This window comes from Triticum aestivum, chromosome 6B (assembly GCF_018294505.1).
Source record: "Triticum aestivum cultivar Chinese Spring chromosome 6B, IWGSC CS RefSeq v2.1, whole genome shotgun sequence".
Classification (NCBI taxonomy): domain Eukaryota; kingdom Viridiplantae; phylum Streptophyta; class Magnoliopsida; order Poales; family Poaceae; genus Triticum; species Triticum aestivum.
The window spans coordinates 4,272,657-4,292,169 of record NC_057810.1 but is presented as its reverse complement, the minus strand read 5'-3'; the positions used below and the strand labels follow the sequence as shown (position 1 = coordinate 4,292,169).

Here is a 19,513-nt window from a genome sequence, read left to right as displayed (position 1 = left end):
ATATTTTTCTGACCTGGCGCTAACCGGGCCGTCCACCCGGTCATATTGGGGAGTCCGGCTGTAGATGCTCCAGATGGAGGAATACATGATCAAAATGATGCTCTAAATGGAGAAATACATGACAAAAATGTGTAGATCCGTGAGATCAAATTAAGAAAGTAGAGAACTAGTTATGTGGAGCCGGGTGGGTATTGGACCAAAAGTAAGTTCAGAACTAAAAATTCACAATAATATCCAACATATATTTCACAATTCAAACAGAAGTGCAAAAGTTGTGACTTGTTTTGGACCAGCGACAAAAGTCCATGAGTAAGTATTGACTGGACGTGCCCAGCTTTGTAAAAATCGCATGTCATTAAAAAATGACTAAGTTGGTAAATAGCGTACAGTTAGCTGAAACTTATCCACAAGAATAAACTATATCATTCTGAGCGAGTTTCAGGGTTCTTAAGTTTGCAATCAAGGTAAATTTGAGTTTCAAACTGTATCCATCAAACAGGTGAAAGTCTCATAATATTTATCAGTTATAGCATGTCTGATCAGCAATTATAAACTCCTATTTTGGGTTGGCCGTTTCTGATCAGCTAACGTTTTAATCTATACCTCCTACTCCCAGGTACCGTTGCCATGTTGTCCAAGATGGCAGCCTGTCTACTGTCATTGTGAGCATTGGTAAAGTCCTTGCGAAGACCACACCTTTTGGAGGGCTATCGACAACAAAAACTGGCGGGAAAATGCTATTACAAAGAAAACCGGCAAAAATCCAGCTCTACCATCTATTAAATGACTGTTAAGAAATAAATACCACCTCCCCCTTTTCAAATTTTCTATTGGTTTTTCTTCCTATATCTTATATATAGAGAGAATTGTTTTATAAATATGTGATGCAAATATTACTGATACATGATAATTGTTTTTCAAATATGCAATGAATATTTTTTTAATATACAATGAAAAATTGGTATGCACGAATGTGAGCTTTCTACAATAATGTATAGTTTTTCCATTTCAAAATGATCATTACATTATTTTATTTTTAACTATATGATGTAAAAAAAATTCTATTTTTTTGAGCCAAAATGCTCTTACTCAAAACACGGGAGAACCTATTACCCACGTACGGTGGTAAATGCCCATCAAGCGCACACCCTTCCTGAGCGCTGCGCTGCTATATGGGCCAGCTCATTTTCCTTATCAGTGTACTTTACTTGGTTTTGGAATGATTCTGGAACCTTCCTTGAATCGGTTATTTTCTGTGTTTTTTTTCGATTTTCTTTCAGGTAATTCATTACTTTACTAAATATTTATTTATTTTATTTTATAATTATTTACCTTTTACCATTTTCCATATTTATATTTTATAACTCTAGAAATAATTTTCCAAATTTGCAAACTTATTTGAATTCGATAAACTTTCTAAAAATCATTTTTTCCAAAATACATGATTTATTGAAATGCAGTAACAATTTTCAAATTCATGATTTTTTTTTAAATTCTGGAAAAGTTTCTAAAACAATGAAATAAATCTTCATATTTGGAACATTTCTGGAAATATCGGAAATTTTTAAAAATATGAACATGTTTGGAAGTTTAGAATATTTTTCGAAATTCATAGACATTTTTAATATCATGACTAGTTAAACAATCTCAAGGTGGAGCCAATGTGGAAAATAACTTTGGGTAGAAAATGTAGGGTGTTTGTCAGAGAGAGAAATTCAATCTAGCTAAAAAGCGGCCGTGATTTTGCGGGGTTTTCCATACTTGGAGGCGACATCTAAAGGTGGAGCCAATGTTGTAGGGAATATAATTCTTGGTCAGTTCTTCATAGCCGGTACCAACAAGCAGTTACAACATTCAAAACATCAGGTAAAATGAAACTAGGGGGCTCAGGGCGGGTGCGGATTTTTGGAGGCCGAGCTCCAGTGAGCTCGGTATGTCGAAAATATCAAAATGCATATTTAAAAGTTTCAAAAAAATCTGAAAACAAATCCATGGAAACATATATGTATTCGCAAGAACCTGATAAATTTCGTGGAAAAATGTTGTGATTTGTAGGTTGTACGAAAAAAACAAATTTCCGGCCCAATAAGAAAAATAAAAGGCCCATCTAAAAATTTGTATTTGTCCTTTTCTGTATGCCACATGTAAACTATAATGCTGTGAAATTTTGCATATACATAGTATACATGTCCACGTGCGTCCGTAAATAAATATGGAACTTTTTGTGCTCCGAAAAATTAAAATTTAAAAACAAGCTCACTGGAGCTCGGCCTCCGTTGGCATTTTTCAGCTCAGAGCATGGCTGCGCAAGCTCGGCCTTCGTCTTCTACAGCTTAAAAGCATGGCTGCGCAATCTCTCACGTCAACAGGAACAACAACAGAAAACTGCTGCTTTCTTTATAGGCCCATCTAGTAACTCAGCCAAGACCAAAACAATGCAATATGACAAGGATCCTAAGCCCAATCAACGCGAGACTCTTTGGTTCTCCCAGATGACATTAAATCATTCGTGGTGAAGAAGATGGGATTAAATCGAGAAATACATGATCAAAATGTTTAGAGCTGTTACGATCAAAAGTCTAATGGTTGATACTTGATACGTTCCCAGATGAGATCAAATGAAGAAAATAGAGAACTGGTTACGTTGAAGTGGGTGGGTATTGGCCCAAACGTAAGTTTAAAACTGAAAATTCATAATAACATCCCTTCTTTATCATAACAACTGAGACAGAAGTGCTAAACTTGTGACTTGTGTTGGATTAGCGATGAAAAGTCATAAGTACGTATTGACTGGACAAAGATGACTAAATTGGAAAATAGCCTACAATTAGCTGACGCTTGAATCAGCGTTTTTAAGTTGACAATCAAAAGGAATTTGAGTTTCAAACTGTATCCAACAAACAGGTGGAAATCACATACTGTTTATAAGTTATAGCATGTCTGAACAGAAGGAACTCATTCAGGACTATTGCACGCATAGAAGAATTTTCAACCACAGTAAAGCAGCAGAGTGTGCGCCGCTCGATCGTCACTCTGAAGAATGAAGTGTATTTCGGCATCTCAGAGTTCAACAATTATTGCATATAAATATACATAGTACAAAGAATGTCCATCAGTTTGATGCCATAGCAAAACAGCAGAAAGTGTCCACCAGTCGTCACTTTGAAAAATGAACAAACAGGGTTAGCTATTTATATTTATACCAAAGCTTTTTTTTTTGAATTGATTTATACCAAAGCTTGTAATGTTACCTTATTTATCCCAAACGGGCTCGGATGGAAAAGATTTCGTATTTATACCAAAGCTTGTAATGTTACCTTATTTGTATTGTTTAATACTCCGTACTGTTTACAACAAAGAAGAATCAGCACACTCATTATGATAAACACCTCAGGTGATGGCGCACAAATTGGATGTTTAGCCAGATATCATGGTTTACATTAATATTAACATGGATGATCGCAATACTGAATTGGATCAGTGCACAAATTGGATCAAGGTTTACATTAATATTAACATGTGGTAATCAAATCACCGCCGGATATTGTTTATCATAATCAGTGCACAAATAGCATCCGCAGTAATATCATGGTTTACATTAATATTAGAGTCAATTATACCAGTGGTGCTAGAACTTGGTGTAAACGGTCACTTTAGTGCTAGAACTTGCGGTATACATTAAAGTGGTGCAAAAACTTGGCTTGATCGTGCAAATACGGTGCAAATCTCGTTTGTATATGCCGGCGAAGCTGACGAGGCATGACAGCATGGCGTAGGGCCCGCTGTCAGTGACCATATGATGCAGATTGGGTGTGTGTTTTCTTTTTGCAAAAAACCTCATTTTTTTTATTTTTTGTTTTTCTCAGGTAAAGGCCCCTGTCAAGTATACCTAGAAATTATAAGTGTGGCATCAGATGGTCCCACCTGTCAGCCAAACATCACGAATTTTATTAGTATTAGAAAGAAAAATAGAAGCCGGGCAAGGATTCGAACCGGTGACCTATTGTCAACCGAGAGCGTGGCTAGGAAACACATCAGTTAACAACTGATGTTCTATAAGCATAATCAGTCTTTGTATCTTCGCCAAATAACGTAAAATAAGAATTTTCATTCAAATAAAAAAGATACCGCCATGGGATTTCGTACCAGGGACCTGACAATTACCACGAGGAGGACCCAGCAAATATACAACAAATGCCATTTCATGCCTTAATATAGGATTGTTAACCTTTATGTCTACAACAGTACCCCGCTCACCCGCAAAAAAAAAAAGACAGTACGTCCGCTGGCCTAAACAGACTACAGTTAGTGCGGTTCATTTTAAACATGTTAGTTTTTTTTCTTTTCTTATTTTTAGCCCGAAAAACTGTAAACTGTAATTGTACATATAATTGTAAATACGTATTCATATGAGAACCTGCAGTCCGAGGCATAAAATGTGTGTATGCTTCTATGTCATGTTGTGAGCTATGGGCTACGCACCCAGTTTAGACCGAGTTCGCCGGTACGAATCCATTGGTAGCATATTTTTCAATCGAATAAATTTGTGATGTTTCACTAACAAGTGGGACCGACTGGATGCCACACACCTGACAGGGCCTTTTCATGAGAAAAAAACCCAGGTATTTTGCAAAAATAGCACGCCACACTTCCAGTTTTCACCATGCAGTCACTTACGGTGGGCCCTATGCCACGCTGTCATGCCTCATCAGCGTCACAGCCGTAAACAAACGAGAGTTGCACCATATTTGCAAGTTGAAGCCAAGTTTTTGCACCACTTTAATGTATGCCGCAAGTTCTAGCACCAAAGTGACCGTTTACGCCAAGTTTTGGCACCACCGGTGTAATTGACTCTTAATATTAACATGAATGATCGCAATACTGAATTTTTGTACTGAAGTCGGTGATATAAAACTGAGTATGGTTATCATCGTGTTGATTTGATTACAAACAGTGCATGCTGCCTCAGGTAGTAGCGGCATGGCCCACCTCATGCAGCGGGCCTGTGCGGCAGCAGCAACACACGCCGCCTCATAGCATGGCGGCAGGGCCCACCTGCCCTGCCCCGTTCTGTCCCGGCCCGAGGCTGGCCTCAAATCCTGTTACACGTTGTCGGCCGCCTCAGCTCGTGGCGGCAGGAGCCACGTGTCCGCGGCCGCACCCGCCTGGGTGAGGCGGGCTTTTTTGCTAATTAAATTGGTCCAGAGGTTGTCCTTTTGTTAATTGGTCATCGTAGGTGCTTTTTTTTGACAAAAAATCATGCTCCATCCACATTCGATTGCTATATTTATCCGGTGATAGCTTTGTACTTCCTCTGTAAACTAATATAAGAGTATTTATATCACTATGTTTGTGATATAAACGCTTTTATATTAGTTTACGAAGGGAGTATATTGAAGAAATGGTGAAAGCTTTTACAAAATTTAAAAAAAAAGTGAAGAATATTATCTTTCAAATATGTGAATATTTTTTCAAATTTGTGAACACTTTTAAAATTCGGAAATATCTTTTGTTTATAGAAGGAAAGAAATGGACCCAGCCCATGATGGCCCGACCCAACAAAACCGCTCAGCTCCAGGTACCCCGCCGTCGCCGCCGCTCTGCTCGAGGTTCCCCGCCGCCACCGCCGCCTGTAGATCTGTGCCAACTTGCTTCGATTTTCTGTATTTCTTGTCCTTATTCTACTACTGCTACTTGTTACCCTCCCAGGAACAGGAAGGAGATCGTACGTCGGAGAGGATGAAGGGCGGCATGCGGCGGATCCTAAACCTTGGGTTGTATGACGGCCGCAGGCACCTGTATTCGCTCCGGCGCTTGGACCTCCTCAAGATTAATTTTTTTCACCCCACGGCAGAACAAGTGGCCGCGCATGGCAAGGTGTTGCCAACAGTACTGACGCCCGCCGAGGCCAACACGACAAGGATCTCCGGCACTAATTTGGCGGCGGCGGCGGCGGCGGCGCCCAAGATTGATCCTCCAAAGACCGAGCTGGTCATAAGGCCGCCGCAGCTCGACTACTCCATGTGGAACCATCACACCGTTCATTTCTTGCCAACCGCCTCGGAGAGCAAGGTCGTCATTGCCGACCGCGGGAACCGCATGCTGCGCTTCGACGTCGTCGATGGCACCCGCTGCATCGATACGCTGCCATGGCTCAACGGACCCAAGGTGATGCCGATGGCCATCTCCATCCCTCCAACGGATGTACACATCCATGACGGCGAAGACACCGGCGACCTCTACATCATCGATGGCCTCCTCTACCCGCACATGGCGGAGGAGCGGCCGCAGTTCGAGGCCCTGGTGTGGAGGGGGATCCGCCCGACCCGTCACAGGTTTTGGCACTGCGACATCCTCCCGCTGCCGCCGTGGATCACCCACCGCAAGCGCGCCTTCGTCCACAGCCACGCCCTCGTCGGCGACACCATCTGCTTCTCCATCTCTGGCACTGAGGGTGCCAGCACCTACCGCTCCTCCAACTCTGCAGGCGTCGAGGGTGCCGGCACCTACTGCTTCCACATTGAGACTCGTGAGTGGAGCAAAGCTGGCGACTGGCTCATGCCCTTCCATGGCAAGGCGGATTACGTCCCCGAGCTTGGTCTCTGGTTTGGCATCTCTTCGCAAGGCAACCTCCCCTGCGCTGCTGACCTCTCGGGCGTTGTCACAGGGGAGGAGCCGTCGCCAGAGAAGATGCGGATCTGGGCTCGTGATGACCTGCCAGACGAGTGGCAGCCCGACATTTTGTTCAGGTCCAAGGTCGCGAGTCTCGGTTCTGGCAGGTTCATCCTCATGGACATGTTGGGTACCATTGCATCTGCATCTCGCAAGGAATTTACCCTCTTCACTGGTATTGAGGTAGCGTTCAGCAATGGCAGCAAAGGCAAAGGCAACAGTGGCACCGATGGCTCCGGCAACGAGAGTGGCTCTGGTGACGACAGCGAGAATGGCGGCAAAGGCAAAGCAGGGACAATGTGTGGCCTCCGTATGATCAAGCACAAATCCGGTCGTTACATGTATAACAGGCAATTAGAGATCCAGGCGGTGTTCTGAATGCGTGATTCAGAAACAAGTCAATCTGAACTGAACTGCAGCTAGTGCATGCATGCATTCTGTTATTTAATTTGCTATCTTGAGTCAGTCTAGTGTTGCTGCTCCATGTTTACAGCAACTAGTGTTGCTGCTCCGTGGTGTTAAGTCGGCTTAAATAATGTATCTTGCAGGTGTTATTCTGGACCATTTCCATCTAGCTAGTATTTGGATTTGCTGCTGATCAGATAATTGTTTGATTTGATGGCAATCAATTTTCTATCCTTAAGCTTAGCTGCAGAATCCAGTATATATGTAGTAATGCTGGTTCAGTTTCCATGGTTGATTTCAAGGGAAGTGACTGGAGTTTGGTGATGAACGAAAACAGCAGTTTGGTTAAGTACAAACTCTTCATCTTCAAGTCACTGACAATGTTTGTTGTAACTAAGTCAAAACTGTGCACTTTTCACTTTAGGTAGGAGTATGAGAGTGGTAAAGGAATGCAGGTTCCAAATTTTCTTTCTTTCTTTTTAAAAAAAAATGCATGCTCAGTTTTGACCTTTGGCCATATGTAGCTTTCAATTAAAGATAAAAATATTATTATTTTTTCGCTTCAGGTATGAGTATGAGAGTGGTAAATGGAATGCAGGTTCCAATTTTTTTTTTAAATAAACATGTTTATATTTGTCTAAAAAGATGTAGCGGCACAATTGAGCAGTCTGCACAAAATACCTAAAACTGAAACTAATCTACGCAACAATTAAACTTGTAGGGGATCTAGCCTCGAGTGGCCTTTGGCTATATAAACCCTAGCAAATTAAGCCAATAGCTCTGAATCTCTGAAATTCTAGTGTTAAATTCAGGTAGCGACAATTGGTGTCTAGAGCCTGTAAATCCTTGGAGGCGGCGTGGATTTGGGGTTCTCTCATAAGTCCCTGGTCAATCTATTATTCCGGAGGCGGTGTGGAGGCGGCATTTTTTTGGGTGCATTCGATAAAATCTCTTGGGTGGTAAAATCCTAGCACCTGATATTTCATCGTGCATTTTCAGTGGTAAACATCAGAAGGCAAAGGTTTGGGAACAACAATTTCCCACCCTCCCTGCATGACCCTGTTCTTCTCTGCAGCAAGGTAACATCAGCCATGCTAATGCTACACCTCGTGCGATGATAAAAAATAACGGATTCAGAAGATACGATGGATGTGGAGCTCGAATCCTTGGAGCTTGATGCCAAGACCTTGCAGAGAAATCAAACCGCGAGGAAGATAAAAAAGGAGTTGCAAGCAAAGTAGTTAACAGAAATTAGCTAAAATTATGTCCGAATTTCAAACGGTTACTGTTGGATCCTGAACCTGAAGATGAAAGGACGAACAAGGGGAGCATTCAGTAACCAATTTTTAGCTGCTCCTGTTGGTCATGCCCTCTGTGGTATCCAATTGTCTTGCATGATGCGAGTGGAAGAATCCTCCTGAACAGCCCCTGTATAAGAACATCTCTTCCTTCACATATACCCCTCCAAACTTGCAACGGACAGTTTCCGAGTTCAGCATTCAACGACGTGCCATTGGGGTAGTAACACACCTTCAGGATACTCTCGCTAAGAGAACACAGATCTTGGAGTGCCCGCCATGCTTGTTTTGCGAGCAGGCATAATTTGAATATAACTTGAACGATTGTTGATAGCAGTTATCCTATTTGAGGCTTCCATCTCATTCATCAATACAATGGGTGAGTGATCTGATCAGGCAGCAACTACATGCCTCACCAGTGCCATCGGGAACATGTCTCGCCTTCAGCGAGTCCTGGCTTCGGACTCGCTGAAGGGAAAGCAATCTGAGCCGGCCCACGAGCGTGGTATTGACGCTCAAAAGTGGCACGGTCATAAAGAGTAGCTTGAAGTTATATCAAGATGAAGTCAAAATTATGGTTGTAAGTCACCATTGGAAGACCCCTTTTGAGAAGATAAAAATTGCTATAAAGATGGTCCAAAGCGGAGCCCGAACGCAAAAGGTATGGCAGCTTCAAGAGGTGCTCGTGCTGCAATCAGATTATAAAATGGCATGAAACATTATTAAGATGGCCCCGATGATGATGATCTCGATTACAAGGTAGTGACTTGGAGAACCTAGCACTCGAGAGATTGTAACTTGTCTTTCCGCCTCAGTGGCTCCCTTTATATACAGGTCAAGGCCCTGGGCTTACAACAGAGTCCGAATCATAGTTTTTTTTTGAAAAGGAGGATGACCCCCGGCCTCTGCATCTGGGAGATGCATGCGGCCATTTTATTGATTATTTTCGAGGACCTTACAAAGTAGAACAACAATATGCCTGAATCCGCCATCTTGGCAACATCTGCCGCTACTCCCATCCAAATGATGAAGGGGTGCAAGCTGGGCCACATATCCAGACCTCTCACCTAAGCCTAACATCTAAAGTCGGAGGCCCCGACCAAGCCATCTGCCGGGTCCGGGGCTCAAACCGGTCTGACGCCACTCGTGCCCTAATCAGTATCCTATGTCTTGTTTCTCTTCTTATGTAAGGGAACTACAGCGTCCTTGGATGAGTCGCCGCCTCAGGTGCTGGGCCATGAGCCGGCCCACTCTTTGAGTCTCCCTGTAGGCCTTGAGGCTCTTAAATCCAGGCCGCCACAACCCATCTCAAGTCATGCTCTTCAGGCTGCCACAGGATAACCCGACCCTAAACGGGCATGTCATACTGTGGGGTTATATCCCCAACAACACCCGATTCCGATATGGAGCGTCACTGAGAGGATTACGCCCCAACGAAAATCTTTTGGGTTTCATCTCCATAAGAGTGACTGAGTTACGTTGGCTTGTCAAGCCTATCCTCACTGTTAAACATTGTATCACGGTGTGTATATAAACCGTGTTAGTTAGGATGCGTGGTGTGTGTTGTATCTTGTTAGTTAGGTTAGGCTGGTGTGATCTGATCCTAGTAGTTAGCTTGGAGATCAATCCACGCCTAAACCTAACCTAACCTCCTTCTGTAATCTTCGCCTCCCCTGGCTGCTATAAGTAACACGCATGCGTCCCTGCCTAGGGCATATGCTTAAGCCTCCAGTTGCACATGGTATACAGAGCCTCTCTCTTCCAATACATCTAGGTCATGCCGTCTTCCTCCTCTCCCATCGCCATGGCCACCCCTTCCCTCGCAGCTCTCGGCCACACCATCATCGAGAAGTTAACCAGGGAGAACTTCCTGGTCTGGAAGGCGCAGGTCCTGCCGCACGTTAAGGCGGCGGGCATGATGGGCTACCTCGACGGATCGATCAAGGAGCCAAACGTTGTTCTTCTCTCTGAGAAGGAAATCGCTGATGGGAAGAAGGAGACGGTCACCACGCCCAACCCCGAGTATGCCATCTGGGTAACTTAGGACCAACAAGTGCCCACGTTCTTGATTGCCTCTATTTGACGTGACGTTCTCATGCAAGTTTCCAACCACACCACTGTTGGGGAACGCTGCAGAAAACAAAAATTTTCAGCTTTCTTTTTGACCGATTTACCGCTTTCTTTTTGGGGCTATGCTTTAGAGATTGCCGCATTCACTTTACTCGTACCGTAATGCATGATCCCGTGACCAGACACTTGGTCACTCTGAGCTCATTATGATGATGCATTACCGAGTGGGCCCAGTGATACCTCTCCGTCATACGGAGTGACAAATCCCAGTCTTGATCCATGTCACCCAACAGACACTTTCGGAGATACCCGTAGTCTACCTATATAGTCACCCAGTTACGTTGTGACGTTTGGCATACCCAAAGCACTCCTACGGTATCCGGGAGTTACACGATCTCATGGTCTAAGGAAAAGATACTTGACATTGGAAAACTCTAGCAAACGAACTATACGATCTTGTGCTATGTTTAGGATTGGGTCTTGTCCATCACATCATTCTCCCAATGATGTGATCTCGTTATCAATGACATCCAGTGTCCATAGTCAGGAAACCATGACTATCTGTTGATCAACGAGCTAGTCAACTAGAGGCTCACTAGGGACATGTCGGTGTCTGTTATTCACACATGTATTACGATTTCCGGATAACACAATTATAGCATGAATAAAGACAATTATCATGAACAAGGAAATATAATAATAATGCTTTTATTATTGCCTCTAGGGCATATTTCCAACAGTCTCCCACTTGCACTAGAGTCAATAATCTAGTTACATTGTGATGAATCGAACACCCATAGAATTCTGGTGTTGATCATGTTTTGCTCTAGGGAGAGGTTTAGTCAATGGATCTGCTATATTCAGGTCCGTATGTACTTTACAAATCTCTATGTCTCCATCTTGAACATTTTCACGAATGGAGTTGAAGCGACGCTTGATGTGCCTTGTCTTCTTGTGAAACCTGGGCTCCTTGGCAAGTGCAATAGCTCCAGTGTTGTCACAGAAGAGCTTGATCGGCCCCGACGCATTGGGTATGACTCCTAGGTCGGTGATGAACTCCTTCACCCATATTGCTTCATGTGCTGCCTCCGAGGCTGCCATGTACTCCGCTTCACATGTAGATCCCGCCACGACGCTTTGCTTGCAACTGCACCAGCTTACTGCCCCACCATTCAAAATATACACGTATCCGGTTTGTGACTTAGAATCATCCAGATCTGTGTCGAAGCTAGCATCGACGTAACCCTTTACGACGAGCTCTTCGTCACCTCCATAAACAAGAAACATTTCCTTAGTCCTTTTCAGGTACTTCAGGATATTCTTGACCGCTGTCCAGTGTTCCTTGCCGGGATTACTTTGGTACCTTCCTACCAAACTGACGGCAAGGTTAACATCAGGTCTGGTACACAGCATGGCATACATAATAGAACCTATGGCTGAGGCATAGGGGATGACGCTCATCTCTTCTATATCTTCTGCCGTGGTCGGACATTGAGCTGAGCTCAATTTCACACCTTGTAACACAGGCAAGAACCCCTTCTTGGATTGATCCATATTGAACTTCTTCAATATCTTATCAAGGTATGTGCTTTGTGAAAGACCTATGAGGCGTCTTGATCTATCTCTATAGATTTTGATGCCTAATATATAAGCAGCTTCTCCAAGGTCCTTCATTGGAAAACTTTTATTCAAGTAGGCCTTGATGCTGTCCAAGAGTTCTATATCATTTCCCATCAAAAGTATGTCATCTACATATAATATGAGAAATGCTACAGAGCTCCCACTCACTTTCTTGTAAACGCAGGCTTCTCCATAAGTCTGTGTAAACCCAAACGCTTTGATCATCTCATCAAAGCGAATGTTCCAACTCCGAGATGCTTGCACCAGCCCATAAATCGAGCGTTGGAGCTTGCACACTTTGTCAGCATTCTTAGGATCGACAAAACCTTCCGGCTGTATCATATACAATTCTTCCTTAAGGAAACCATTAAGGAATGCCGTTTTGATGTCCATTTGCCATATTTCGTAATCATAGAATGCGGCAATTGCTAACATGATTCGGACGGACTTCAGCTTCGCTACCGGCGAGAAAGTCTCATCGTAGTCAACCCCTTGAACTTGTCGATAACCCTTAGCGACAAGCCGAGCTTTATAGATGGTCACATTACCATCCGCGTCTGTCTTCTTCTTAAAGATCCATTTATTTTCTATGGCTCGCCGCTCAACGGGCAAGTCAGTCAAAGTCCATACTTTGTTTTCATACATGGATCCTATCTCGGATTTCATGGCTTCCAGCCATTTGTCGGAATCCGGGCCCGCTATCGCTTCTTCATAGTTCGAAGGTTCACCGTTGTCTAACAGCATGATTTCCAAGACAGGGTTGCCGTACCACTCTGGTGCGGAACGTGTCCTTGTGGACCTTCGAATTTCAGTAGGGGCTTGATCAGAAGTATCTTGATCATTGTCATTAACTTCCTCTCTAGTCGGTGCAGGCACCTCAGGAACATTTTCTTGAGTTGCGCCATTTTCCGGTTCAAGAGGTAATACTTCATCAAGCTCTACTTTCCTCTCACTTACTTCTTTCGAGAGAAACTCTTTCTCCAGAAAGGACCCATTCTTGGCAACAAAGATCTTGCCTTCGGATCTGAGGTAGAAGGTGTACCCAATAGTTTCTTTTGGGTATCCTATGAAGACGCATTTTTCCGATTTGGGTTCGAGCTTTTCAGGTTGAAGTTTCTTGACATAAGCATCGCATCCCCAAACTTTTAGAAACGACAGCTTATGTTTCTTCCCAAACCACAATTCATACGGTGTCGTCTCAACGGATTTCGACGGAGCCCTATTTAAAGTGGATGCGGCAGTCTCTAAAGCATAGCCCCAAAAAGAAAGCGGTAAATCGGTAAGAGACATCATAGATCGCACCATATCTAACAGAGTGCGATTACGATGTTCGGACACACCATTACGCTGAGGTGTTCCAGGCGGCGTGAGTTGTGAAACTATTCCACATTTTCTTAAGTGTGCCCCAAACTCGTGACTCAAGTATTCTCCTCCACGATCTGATCGTAGAAACTTGATTTTCCTGTCACGTTGATTTTCAACCTCACTCTGAAATTCCTTGAACTTTTCAAAGGTTTCAGACTTGTGTTTCATTAAGTAGATATACCCATACCTACTTAAATCATCAGTGAGGGTGAGAACATAACGATAGCCACCGCGAGCCTCAACACTCATTGGACCGCACACATCAGTATGTATGATTTCCAATAAGTCGGTTGCTCGCTCCATTGTTCCTGAGAACGGAGTCTTGGTCATTTTACCCATAAGGCATGGTTCGCATGTGTCAAATGATTCATAATCAAGAGACTCTAAAAGTCCATCAGCATGGAGCTTCTTCATGCGTTTGACACCTATGTGACCAAGGCGGCAGTGCCACAGGTATGTGGGACTATCATTATCAACCTTACTTCTTTTGGCACTCATATTATGAACATGTGTAGCATCACGTTCGAGATTCATAAAGAATAAACCATTCACCATAGGAGCATGACCATAAAACATATCTCTCATAAAAATGGAACAACCATTATTCTCAGATTTAAAAGAGTAGCCATCTCGAATTAAACGAGATCCTGATACAATGTTCATGCTCAAAGCTGGCACTAAATAACAATTATTAAGGTTTAAAACTAATCCCGAAGGGAGATGCAGAGGTAGCGTGGCGACGGCGATCACATCGACCTTGGAACCATTCCCGACGCGCATCGTCACCTCGTCCTTTGCCAGTTTCCGCTTATTCCGCAGCCCCTGCTTTGAGTTACAAATGTGAGCAACTGCACCGGTATCAAATACCCAGGAGCTACTACGGGCACTAGTAAGGTACACATCAATTATATGTATATCACATATACCTTTTGTTTTGCCGGCCTTCTTATCCGCTAAGTACTTAGGGCAGTTCCGCTTCCAGTGACCGCTTCCCTTAGAATAAAAGCACTCAGTCTCGGGCTTGGGTCCATTCTTTGGCTTCTTCCCGGCAGCTTGCTTGCCGGGCGCGGCAACCTCCTTGCCGTCCTTCTTGAAGTTCTTTTTACCCTTGCCTTTCTTGAACTTAGTGGTTTTATTGACCATCAACACTTGATGTTCCTTTCTGACTTCTACCTCTGCTGATTTCAGCATAGCAAATACTTCAGGAATGGTCTTTTCCATCCCCTGCATATTGAAGTTCATCACAAAGCTCTTGTAGCTTGGTGGAAGCGACTGGAGGATTTTGTCAATGACCGCATCATCCGGGAGATTAACTCCCAGCTGAGTCAAGCGGTTATGCAACCCAGACATAGTGAGTATGTGCTCACTGACAGAACTGTTTTCCTCCATCTTACAGCTGAAGAATTTGTCGGAGACTTCATATCTCTCGACCCGGGCATGAGCTTGGAAAACCATTTTCAGCTCTTCGAACATCTCATATGCTCCATGTCTCTCAAAACGCTTTTGGAGCCCGGGCTCTAGGTTGTAAAGCATGCCGCACTGAACGAGGGAGTAGTCATCGAAACGTGCCTGCCAAGCGTTCATAACATCTTGTTCTGCAGGGAGAACGGGTGCGTCACCAAGTGGTGCTTGTAGGACATAATCTTTCTTGGCAGCTATGAGGATGATCCTCAGGTTCCGGACCCAGTCCGTATAGTTGCTGCCATCGTCTTTCAGCTTGGTTTTCTCTAGGAACGCGTTGAAGTTGAGGACTACGTTGGCCATTTAATCTACAAGACATATTGTAAAATATTTAGACTAAGTTCATGATAATTAAGTTCAACTAATCAAATTATTAATGAACTCCCACTTAGATTAGACATCCCTCTAGTCATCTAAGTATTACATGATCCGAGTTAAACTAGACCGTGTCCGATCATCACGTGAGATGGACTAGTCAACATCGGTGAACATCTTCATGTTGATCGTATCTTCTATACGACTCATGCTCGACCTTTCGGTATTCCGTGTTCCGAGGCCATGTCTGTACATGCTAGGCTCGTCAAGTCAACCTAAGTGTTTGCATGTGTAAATCTGTCTTACACCCGTTGTATGTGAACGTCTGAATAAAACACCCGATCATCACGTGGTGTTTTGAAACAGCGAACTGTCGCAATGGTGCACAGTTAGGGGGAACACTTCTTGAAATTAGTATGAGGGATCACCTTATTTACTACCGTCGTTCTAAGTAAACAAGATGCAAAACATGATAAACATCACATGCAATCAAATAATAAACGTGACATGATATGGCCAATATCACATAGCTCCTTTGATCTCCATCTTGGGGCTCCATGATCATCTTGTCACCGGCTTGACACCATGATCTCCATCATCATGATCTCCATCATCGTGTCTCCATGAAGTTGGTCGCCAACTATTACTTCTACTACTATGGCTAACGCGTTTAGCAATAAAGTAAAGTAATTTACATGGCGTTTCTCGATGACACGCAGGTCATATAAAAGAATAAAGACAACTCCTATGGCTCCTGCCGGTTGTCATACTCATCGACATGCAAGTCGTGAATCCTATTACAATAGCATGAACATCTCATACATCACATATAGATCATTCATCATTCATCACAACTTTGGCCATATCATATCACAAACCACTTGCTGCAAAAACAAGTTAGACGTCCTCTAATTGTTGTTGCAAGTTTTACGTGGCTGAATTAGGGTTCTAGCAAGAACGTTTTCTTACCTACGTTAAAGCCACAACGTGATTTGTCAACTTCTATTTACCCTTCATAAGGACCCTGTTCATCGATTCCGCTCCAACTAAAGTAGGAGAGACAGACACCCGCCAGCCACCTTATGCAACTAGTGCATGTTAGTCGGTGGATCCGGTCTCACGTAAGCGTACGTGTAAGGTTGGTCCGGGCCGCTTCATCCCACAATACCGCTGAAGCAAGAAAGGACTAGTAACGGCAAGAAAGTTGACAAATCTACGCCCACAACAAATTGTGTTCTACTCGCGCAAGAAGAACTACGCATAAACCTAGCTCATGATGCCACTGTTGGGGAACGTTGCAGAAAACAAAAATTTTCCTACTCGTTTCACCAAGATCATCTAGGAGTTCATCTAGCAACGAGTGATTAGATGCATCTACATACCTTTGTAGATCGCGCACGGAAGCGTTCAAAAGAACGGTGATGATGTAGTCGTACTCGACGTGATCCAAATCACCGATGACCAGCGCCGAACGGACGGCACCTCCGCGTTCAACACACGTACGGGACGGGAGACGTCTCCTCCTTCTTGATCTAGCAAGGGGGAAGGAGAGGTTGATGAAGATCCAGCAGCACGACGGCATGGTGGTGGATGCAGGGCCTCACAGCAGCAGGGCTTCGCCGAGACTACGAGGGAGAGACGTAACGGGGGGAGGTGGAGGCGCCAGGGGCTGGTGTAAAATCCCTCCTCTCCCCCCACTATATATAGGGGTGCCAGGGGGGGCGCCGGCCCTAGTAGATGGCATCTACTGGGGGGGCGGCGGCCAAGGGGAGGTTTCCCTCCCCCCCAAGGCACCTAGGGGTGCCTTCCACCACATGGACTCTTCCATGGTGGAAACCCTAGGCGCATGGGCCTATAGGGGCTGGTGCCCTTGGCCCATCTAGGCCAAGGCGCACCCCCTACAGCCCATGTGGCCCCCCGGGACAGGTGGCCCCACCCGGTGGACCCCCGGGACCCTTCCGGTGGTCCCGGTACAATACCGATAACCCCGAAACTTGTCCCGATGCCCGAAATAGCACTTCCTATATATAATTCTTTACCTCCGGACCATTACGGAACTCCTCGTGACGTCCGGGATCTCATCCGGGACTCCGAACAACATTCGGGTTTCTGCATATACATATCTTCATAACCCTAGCGTCACCGAACCTTAAGTGTGTAGACCCTACGGGTTCGGGAGACAAGCAGACATGACCGAGACGACTCTCCGGTCAATAACCAACAGCGGGATCTGGATACCTATGTTGGCTCCCACATGCTCGACGATGATCTCATCGGATGAACCACGATGTCGAGGATTTAATCAATCCCGTACGCTATTCCCTTTGTCTATCGATATGTTACTTGCTCGAGATTCGATCATTGGTATCCCAATACCTCGTTCAATCTCGTTACCGGCAAGTCACTTTACTCGTACCGTAATGCATGATCCCGTGACCAGACACTTGGTCACTCTGAGCTCATTATGATGATGCATTACCGAGTGGGCCCAGTGATACCTCTCCGTCATACGGAGTGACAAATCCCAGTCTTGATCCATGTCACCCAACAGACACTTTCGGAGATACCCGTAGTCTACCTTTATAGTCACCCAGTTACGTTGTGACGTTTGGCATACCCAAAGCACTCCTACGGTATCCGGGAGTTACACGATCTCATGGTCTAAGGAAAAGATACTTGACATTGGAAAACTCTAGCAAACGAACTATACGATCTTGTGCTATGTTTAGGATTGGGTCTTGTCCATCACATCATTCTCCCAATGATGTGATCTCGTTATCAATGACATCCAGTGTCCATAGTCAGGAAACCATGACTATCTGTTGATCAACGAGCTAGTCAACTAGAGGCTCACTAGGGACATGTCGGTGTCTGTTATTCACACATGTATTACGATTTCCGGATAACACAATTATAGCATGAATAAAGACAATTATCATGAACAAGGAAATATAATAATAATGCTTTTATTATTGCCTCTAGGGCATATTTCCAACAACCACCTCCGCTAGCATCTGGCAAGCCTTGCTCCAGAGCTTTTCTTTGCAGTCCAGGGAACGCATCATCCAACTATGCTCTGCCCTCGGGAACACACGCAAGGGGGACCTCTCGGTAGCCGCTTACTTCGCCAAGATGAAGGGCATCGTCGACGAGCTAGCAGCTGCCGGGAAGCCCCTCGGTGAAGACGATCTCGTCGACCAGATCCTCCAAGGTCAGGTGCATGAACCGGACTACAACGGTTTCGTCTTCGCCATCTCCACGCGCACCGCCATGGACCAGCAGATCGGGCTCACCGAGCTCTTCTCGCTGCTCCTTGCGGATGAGGCCCACATCGCTGCCTAGCAGGCGGCCTTCTCCTCTAACCACTCCGCCAATCTCGCGTCTCGTGGAGGCCGAGGTGGCAACTACAGCCGCGGCGGCGGTAGCGGCGGCGGATGTGGCGGCTACAGCAACAACAATTCTGTCGCCCCTCGCTACCCCGACAACTTTAGCAGTGGTTCTTCTGGTGGTGCGCCGCGCAAGCAGGGTGGTGATCACGGTGACCGCGAGCGCTGCCAGATATGCAAGGAGGAAGGCAATGGTGCATGGCGCTGCAGAAAACGCTATGACAAGGGCTACAACAGCAACGTTCGTCATCCCGTAGGAGGCCGTCGCGGCGGCTGTGGCGGCGGCGGTGGCCAACATCGCTCCGCCAACGCAGCACACTCGTATGGCATAGATACCAACTGGTATCTCGACACCGGTGCGACAGATCATATCACCAAAGAGTTGGAGAAGCTTGCCGTTCGAGATCGCTATACCGGCAATCAGCAAATTCACACTGCTAGTGGTCAATGTATGGGCATTGCACATATTGGCACTTTGAGGGGAACGTGATAGACTGCATAGGTGCAGAATAATCCATGTACATGATTTTTGTATGTAATGTTTACATCTTTAAATCTAAGCCGTATATATCTAAATCTAATGGCTAAGATAATTTAATCTGTGTGGAAGAACGTAATCGCTTGTTTGCCTATTGTTTTAAGTATATAATAGGTAATAGATAGATAAGCCTCTCTCAGCAATCAGCGCTTCGCTCTCGCCGTCTCCCATCTCGGCGTCCTCTCCCTGAACCTCGTCCTCGCCGTCTCCTCGGCCCACTCGTCTCATCCTCTCCCACCCTGGCCGGTGATCCTCCATTCTTGGATCGGTAAGTGCATCCAAACATCACCGATTACTCCATCCCATATATATCACGACGCGATTCTCATCATATCCTACATATATATGTTTCTCGCAGCTCTATTATTGGAGGTTTGTCAGGC

At 44.9% G+C, this 19,513-nt stretch overlaps 1 protein-coding gene across 1 annotated transcript; it reads left to right on the top strand.

Moving 5' to 3' along the window:
• The first annotated feature begins 5,560 nt into the window (after positions 1 to 5,560).
• LOC123133043 (uncharacterized) lies at positions 5,561 to 7,216 on the top strand. The gene is made up of 2 exons (XM_044552591.1): positions 5,561 to 5,609; positions 5,710 to 7,216. Exon 2 carries the CDS (start codon positions 5,740 to 5,742, stop codon positions 7,048 to 7,050), a length of 1,311 nt encoding a protein of 436 aa, XP_044408526.1. The 5' UTR covers positions 5,561 to 5,609; positions 5,710 to 5,739; the 3' UTR covers positions 7,051 to 7,216.
• The last annotated feature ends 12,297 nt before the right edge of the window (positions 7,217 to 19,513 follow it).